General features: G+C 35.2%; 2 protein-coding genes across 3 annotated transcripts; one reads left to right on the top strand and one right to left on the bottom strand.

Moving 5' to 3' along the window:
* The first annotated feature begins 1,969 nt into the window (after positions 1-1,969).
* Positions 1,970-3,422, top strand: LOC108360783 (uncharacterized). The gene is made up of 2 exons (XM_017613217.1): positions 1,970-2,406; positions 2,466-3,422. The coding sequence occupies exon 2, from the start codon at positions 2,848-2,850 to the stop codon at positions 3,328-3,330; it is 483 nt and encodes a 160-aa protein (XP_017468706.1). The 5' UTR covers positions 1,970-2,406; positions 2,466-2,847; the 3' UTR covers positions 3,331-3,422.
* An 82-nt stretch (positions 3,423-3,504) lies between these two features.
* LOC108360782 (putative nuclease HARBI1) lies at positions 3,505-5,220 on the bottom strand. Of its 2 annotated transcripts, XM_017613216.1 has the most exons (5): positions 4,708-5,219; positions 4,212-4,653; positions 4,006-4,150; positions 3,812-3,946; positions 3,508-3,758 (listed from the first exon to the last, which is right to left on the bottom strand). In XM_017613216.1, exons 1-5 carry the CDS (start codon positions 4,818-4,820, stop codon positions 3,721-3,723), a joined length of 873 nt encoding a protein of 290 aa, XP_017468705.1. In that variant the 5' UTR covers positions 4,821-5,219; the 3' UTR covers positions 3,508-3,720. The 2 variants fall into 2 exon arrangements, with proteins under 2 accessions (XP_017468704.1, XP_017468705.1); XM_017613215.1 differs by having other exon boundaries at positions 3,505-3,946; positions 4,708-5,220.
* Positions 5,221-7,995: the final 2,775 nt, after the last annotated feature.

Raw genomic sequence — 7,995 nt, 5'->3', positions numbered from 1 at the left:
GATATTGTCATCGATATAAAACTCGATATTGTTATCGATATAAAACTCGATATTTTTATCGATATAATAATCGATATTGCTATCGATAAAATAATCGATATTTTTATCGATACTGTTATTGATTAAATAACCGCTATTGTAATCGATATAATAATCAATATAATAATCGATATTGTTATCGATACAATAATGGATATTGTTATCGGTATAATAATCGATTAAATAATTGATTTTCTTATCGATTTAGTCATTTACATATATTGTTGTGATACTGATACTAATGATTGTTGTATTTTTCTATATGTGTATGGATATTGTTATCGGTATCAACAGGGTTATCGATACACTAATCGGAACATGGAATGTGATCACATTACATGACATCACATCACATTTTATCACATGATATGAAGAGACATCGCATGATTTTGCATCACATAATATGATATCACATCACACGATATCATGTGACATGACATTATATGATATGACATCACATTATATGGCATGACATCACATGACGACATCACATGATATGACATCGTATGACATGACATGGCATTACATGACGTGGCATCACATGATATGACATCATATGGTATGACATCGTATGACATGACATCAGAGGATATGACAACACATGACATGACATCCTATCACATCACATGAAATCACGTCACATCTTATCACGTCATCGCACCTCATCTCATCTACGTGAATAGAAAAAGAAAAGGATATAAGCAAAGATGTGAAAGATAAAAACAAAGATGAAGACCAAGGTAAAGTTACCGATTTCAAAACCAGAAACACCGTTGGAAAGTAATTTTCTGTAGATGAGGAGAGTTTTTATAGTTTCGAAATTGGTTGAAAATCGTCGTTTAAAAATTTCCATATTTGTTAACGATTGTTTTTGCAACCTGTTCAATTCAAGCGTTTCGCATTTTGTTTTACTTCGTATTTGAAATTAAACTTTGTAATAAAGATAAATATGAAGATGAAGAAACAAGTGATAACGATGAAGACAAAAAAAAGACAAAAGTGAAGATAAAGACGAAAATTGAGATAAAGGCGAAAATGGAGACAATGAGAAATACATAAGAATTAGGTTAAAAGATAGGAATCGAAATAAAATCAGCCATAAAGGTTACTGAAATTATCGAATCATCGAAGTTTATAATTATTGAAATTTATCCATGCTTATTAAGTTATCGCAACGTATCGAATTATTCAAACTGATCAATGTTTACTGAGTTGTCGAAATTTATAGACACAGAAACTTACTTGTCCAAATTTACGGATAGTTATCGAGCTATAAAAACGTGTGGGATTAACGAAATTTGTCAAGTTAAAGAAATGTATCAAGTTATCGATATTTATTGAATTATCATTATTTATAGACTTAACGAAATATATCGAGGTGTCGTAATGCATAATTATAATTATTGATCTACTGAAATTGGTTGGTTCAACAAAGCAAAGTTTATGGAATTTTCAAAATATATCGATTTATAGAAATTTCAACGTTATATAAGCTTATCGATTTATCACTGCTTATCGAATTTAATCGTCTTAACAGAGTGTAACGAGTTATCAAAATGTTTAGATAGTTTTCGAAAAATGTGGAGATGTCAAAAGTAAAAATTTATAAAGGTATCCAAAGTTTTTACATTTTTGAGTTATCGAAATTTATCGAGCCATCGAATTTCACAGTTATCGAAATTGGTCGAGTTAACGAATTTTGTTGAGTTATCGAATTTTAGTGTTCTTGAAATTCATCGAACTATCGATATGTATCAAATCATTGAAATTTATCGATAAACTTGAATGTATCGGGTCAATTCCAAGTCCTGCCGAAGTCCTCCAATGACCTTCTCTGATAAAAAAAGAAAATTAGTTACGTGTTAGCAGAAGATTTTACGGTTAGTTAATTTGTACCGTATAAGTATCGCTACGTGTTAAGTTAGAAAACCTCTCCAAGGCTTCTAAAACTAGAAAAACTGTCGAATTTCGACAGCAACTGGCACTCTAGTTATTGTTATTGCATAAACATGTACTATAGAGTGTTTGTTGTACGATAGTGTTAATGGTACTATAATTTGGTCGCCTTGAGCATTTGTTTAACAATCCAGTGATACGAACTCAAAAGATTTTAGGAAATCTGCCAACTTCCAGCCTAATCATGTATCTCGAAGCGAACGTTCGTTTCGTCTGCCAGACGTTTCATTCGTTAGTTGGTAGTATGTAAGTCGAAATCGTCTGGCAGCACGAAAACAGCTGATCGTTACGTAGTTTTCGTCTAGTTTGGAATTTTTTAAGGCGAATAGAAGACGAAAGTGAGACGACAATCGTTGAAAACAGACGAAAGGTTATTAGTGATCGTTAAGATGGAGGGTTCTGCCAGGAAAAGTAAGAAAATAAAAAATATAACTTGGTTTTAGGAAATATATTAATATTTATGCTTGTAGCGCTGAAAAAAACTACAACCACTCAATTTGAAGTACTTGTAAAAGAAATGGAGAGAAATCCTGACCTGGCCAGAGGTGTTGCAGTGTTTGGATCTGATCGAGGAAGGGTAGAGGAGCGGTGGGAGGAAATTATGAGGAAAATTAATTCTCATGGTCCTCCTACAAGAACGGCCGTCGAATGGAAGAAAGTAAGCATAAGTGCATAAATTGTATGTGGTAGATAAATGCTTGCGCACTATTTCCATTTTACTGACATTGAATTTTATTTTATTTTTATTTCAAGATATGGGCGAAAAGCCGGACAAAAAAGAAGATTGCCGAAAACAAACGAAGCCTTACTGCTACCGGTGGTGGCCCATTCCGTCACTCTCCGCTTTCCGAAATGGAGCAGGCCATAGACAGCCTGGTTTTTATTTCGAGGTCAGCAGCCCCGAGCGGCAGAGTTTTCGGCATTCCTTCGACGGCGACCTCTAACATGTCAAGACATTCGTCGTTGGAGGAAATGCCTCCTTTACTTGTGACTGAATCGCCAACACTTGACCAACGAAGGCAACAAACAACCACCCTTCAATCTCCTATAAGGCACAACCAACCACCACCAGTGGGAGTAGTAACTCCCACTACACAGACAACCCGTCCTACACCAACGCACACGTTACGTTCCACTAATAGGAAGCGCACCTTCCAAGAGACAGTGGCTGAATCTGCCAAAGTCCAAGCAGAAGCCGCTAAAGTGCAGGCTGAGGCTGCAAAAAAAATGGCAGAGGCATCAATGCTGCAGGTGGATGCCACAAACAAATTAACTGCTGCAGTGGAACGCCAATCTGAAATTTTTGAAAAATTTTTGGAGTATTTCCGGAATTAATTTTCATACCACTATTGTGAGAGTTTTGAAGTGATATTTTGTTTTTTTTTTTTGTGTAAATATTTTTTAGATTTAAGTGTGAACAAAATATCAGCATTTACTTAGTTTATATGTAGATTTAGGATTTAAGACTGAAAAGATATTTTGTTGAATTTTTATGTAAATATTTTATTAATTTTAAGACAAATGAATTTTGCTGGTGTACCTGAATTCTAAACACATATACTTTATAATAAAACTGCGTTTATAACAAACGCTCTGCTATTCTCATTCTAATAAGGGCAGCTGTATTCGAAATGTTACTGTTTTCCAGTTCTTCTTCGTAACTAACAAGATTCTCCAGCCCAGATGGCTCTCCAATGGAATTTGATTTTGAAAAATATACAAACGTTATGAATAGCACAGCACACATTTACAATTTGTGTAACTTTTTCTGGTAAATAGTGTAGCCCTCTCGAGCCAATTATACATCGAAATCGGTTTTTCAAAACACCGAAACATCTCTCAATTACATTACGAGCTTTCGAGTGCTTTGTGTTGTAAATTCGTTGAATTTCATCGGCTGCGCTTCTGAATGGCGTCATCAAGTATGGCTGCAAGGGGTAACCAGAATCACCTACAAAAATTTTCATTGTCAGTAATAGTTTTATAGCCTTTTTAAATTTTAAAACTTACCGAGTAGCCATGTGTTGGTTTTTCCATTGTTATAATCAGATTTTAGCTCCTGTTCTGCGTGACTCACATTCCAAACAAATGAATCATGATTCGCCCCTGGATGCCTAGCGTCAACAAATGTGATTACCATGTTGTGATCGCATATCTGTAAGGAAACTCAGTTTGTGTATATGTATACTTGTAAAGATAGTAAATCATTAACCTACCGCCATTACATTAAGACTGTAAAAACCCTTGCGGTTGAGGTATAAATGGTGGTTGTCACTTCCTGGCGACTTAATACGAACGTGTGTTCCATCAACACAACCAATAACCCCAGGTATTCCGTATTTCTCAAAGAAATATTCTTTAACTGCATTTTCCTCATCGATGTTTCTCCTAAAATTCACCCATTTCTGGCAAAAATGGTCCTCAAAAATATTTAGGCATTCCCTGATCACGTTGGCTGCAGTTGACTGCCCCATCGACGAAATATTTTCGTTACCAACAGATTTTTGGTAACTGCCGGTGGCGAGAAATCTTAAAAAAGTCGCGAGTTTTAGCTGGTGCGATAGGTGGGTGCTTCTATGTGATGGAGCCATGTGCTCTTTTAATTCGTTTAATATGTATTGGAATATTTCTTTATTGATTCGGAAATTTGCAACAAATCTAGAAACGAATACATTGTAGCATACAAAAATTATTCGCTAATCTTGAACTTACTCAGTCTCAGGAAGTTCCATTACATTGGTGTGGTCTCGCAATCTCCTCCTCTGTATCCGCCTTTCCCTTTCTTCGGATTCCTCGACGTCCATTAGCGCTATAGCAGCATACATTTTTAAAAATTAATTTTCCTTATATTTCTTTCCGCAACACAACCAAAACACTTTTAAGCAAAACCAAAATGTAAACAATTCCGATGTTGCCCATTTAAAATAAAAAGCATTGAAATAAGCTGAAAATATTAGAAATCTAAGAAAAACTCTTTGGTAGTACATCAAAATTTCATCCGGCAACATCATACAACGTAAATGAGACGATTGCAACGTAATCGACGTAAAGACAAGACGAAGACGAACGACAGAGTTACAAAATTGCAATCCGTGACGATATCGCCTACAGACGAATCGTTCGTGCGGCCTATCGTTCGAGATACATAATAAGGTTATTCTTCTTCTTTAATGGCGCTGTAACCGCCTAAGCGTTTTTGGCCGAGTCCAAAACCACACGCCAGTCGTTTCTCTTCTGTGCCAACTGACGCCAATTGGAAATGCCAAGTGAATCCAAGTCCTTCTTCACCTGGTCTTTCCAACGGAGGGGAGGCTTTCCTCTTCCTCTATTACCAGCATCGCGACCCGCGTTGAATACTTTCAGAGCTGGAGTATTCGAACGGCATGACATACACTTCGCTGCACTACATATGTCTATGACGTTGTAAAACTTATACAGCTCATCGTTTAATCGTCTGTGGTATTCGCCATCGCCAAGGTTTATATATAAGGGGTTGCGCAATGCGCAGGTCCGTTATTCTTTTCTCGCAAAATTGGGCGACAACAACAGCGAAAACAACAAGCAGCGTAAAAAAAACATAAAATTGAAATGAAGTGAAGCGATTTCAAACCAATTGTAATCGATAGCTTATTCGAAAATACATTTACAGCTACTTTTAACCAAATTTTTACAAAATTTTTTAAAAATTACTACCTTATATACATACGTATGTATGTACATTTGTATAATATGTACACTGAGGGAAAAAAATATTAAAATCAAATAGAAACGTAATTGATCTTACTATAAACGCCAACGAAAGTACTGTATATTGGTAAATATTAAATTCAATTACGCGCATATTAAAATTACCGCGTTCGTACTGAAAAAGCATCCGTGAAGTGAATAATCAAGACAAAAGCTAAAAAAAAATTTTATTTGCATGTTGCCTGCAGTGGAATTCGAACCCGACCATCTCCGGATATCAACAACTTGTGGCAAGCATCTTTGCGCACTCAGCTACACCCAGACATATAAATTCGCTTTTAAATGTTGAATATCCATCAACACCACAGCACGCGATTTTTACGGATAAACATGTATGTACTATGTATGGATGTGTGTGTTGTCACCTCTCTCAGAGCGGCGCTCTGCATGCTTGGGGTGCGTATGTACACTTACATTTACATACTCAGATGTGAACAGTCAAATACGTGCGTAATAAATTTTGTATGAAAATATTATTTTTAAATACGAACATTTTTAAACGATAATCAAATATAAAGTATTCATTTTTTTTATCAATAACATCAGATGTTCATTCAATTATAAATGAGGAGTCAAATGAAAGGGCGTGGCCTTTAAATTGGCAACAAGGTTTTATTTTTTCGAAGGGTTGCCACCTGTTCGAAAAATCATAAGGTAAGATCCACACCGTTCATTGGACTAAAAAGATGTCAAATGAAAGTGCTTGGCCATTAGGTGTGCAACAAGGCTTTATTTGTTTAAAAGAGTTGCCACCTGCTTTCTCCAAATGAGTATATGTATTAGAGATTTGCAAGTGAGTGATTTTCGCTCACGTTCACGCACGCTCACGTTGATGGTTTTGTATACCACGCACACTCACGTGGCCTTTAAATTGGCAACAAGGTTTTATTTTTTCGAAGGGTTGTCACCTGTTCGAAAAATCATAAGGTAAGATCCACACCGTTCATTGGACTAAAAATATGTCAAATGAAAGTGCTTGGCCATTAGGTGTTCAACAAGGCTTTGTTTTTTTAAAAGGGTTGCCACCTGCTTTCTCCAAATGAGTATGTGTATTAGAGATTTGCACGTGAGTGATTTTCGCCCACGTTCACGCACGCTCACGTTGATGGTTTTGTAGATCACGCACACTCACGTTGTGTTAAATTGTCCCACGCTCACAAGGCCTAGTTTTTTTTTTCAAATGGAAACTTTATTTATATAAATAGAATTTCATATAAATATTGTTACAAAGGCATGGCCAAACGCTTTGCCTGTTGTGAACGCATGCATTATGTTTTTTTACACATGTCAGATATACGTATATATGTACATATGTATGTGTTACGAGTATAGAAAAGAATTCCCATAAACATTAATTCAATGTAATTTTAAAATGACCTGATCATATTTTTGTTTAAAAATATTATTTTGTAGAGGTTATCACCAAGCAGTCGTATACGTTCAATATCAATAGTTACTGAGCTAGCTGCTATGTATAAAATTTGCCTTAAAAAGCTTCTAAGAAGTGGAAAATCTTTAGCTTTCTCCCAAAATTTTAAAACATCGTAACAACTTTTGTTTTCTGATTTTTCAAATAAATCTGTATTTCCGCATTAATGTCTTCAAAAATTCTTCCCGCAGATGCATCGTTTGTACCTTTGAATTCGTCCCACATAGCATTTGGAAGATTACTTTAATAAAAATTGCCCTACTGAGTCTTCATCGATCACATCTGATGATTAAAAACAGATTAATCGCTTCCGCGCTAAAAAAGACTCGCAAATGACTCACCCTTAGGCTTGAAAAGTGATTTATTGAAAATATAAAAACGCAATGTAGGGCAATCACAAATTGATCATGCTGGGGATTGAAATTTGATCGTTTACTTTGCTATAAAAAAAACATTTGCTTCAGCTGCCTTTGCTTCTAACGGAATATTTTTTCATAATTTTTTGTCAAATTTTAACAATAACAGTCGAGTCGTGGCGTGAAGTGCGTGGTGTAAGAAAATTGCAATATATGAAAGTAATATGGCCTAATATTAATATTTTTTATCTTAGATATTTGCCATCTTATATTCAAAAAAACATACCACGAAATAAACAGTGTGCTACAAAATCTTTTTGTGCGTGCTGAAGACAGGTGGAAAAATGAAAACAAACAAAATCTTTGCAAGTACATACGGCCAAGAACGCGTGCAATTCGTAAAATGGATTTCTTGGTTTTAATATTTTTAATTTTTTTTATAAGAACATACGGACAAAAGTATAATTT

This window comes from Rhagoletis zephyria, unplaced genomic scaffold, assembly GCF_001687245.7.
Source record: "Rhagoletis zephyria isolate East Lansing unplaced genomic scaffold, Rhagoletis_zephyria_1.1 Rzeph_scaffold_00627, whole genome shotgun sequence".
NCBI classification, from domain to species: Eukaryota; Metazoa; Arthropoda; class Insecta; order Diptera; family Tephritidae; genus Rhagoletis; species Rhagoletis zephyria.
Note: the sequence above shows the minus strand (reverse complement) of the source record. Positions and strands in the feature narration are given on the sequence as shown.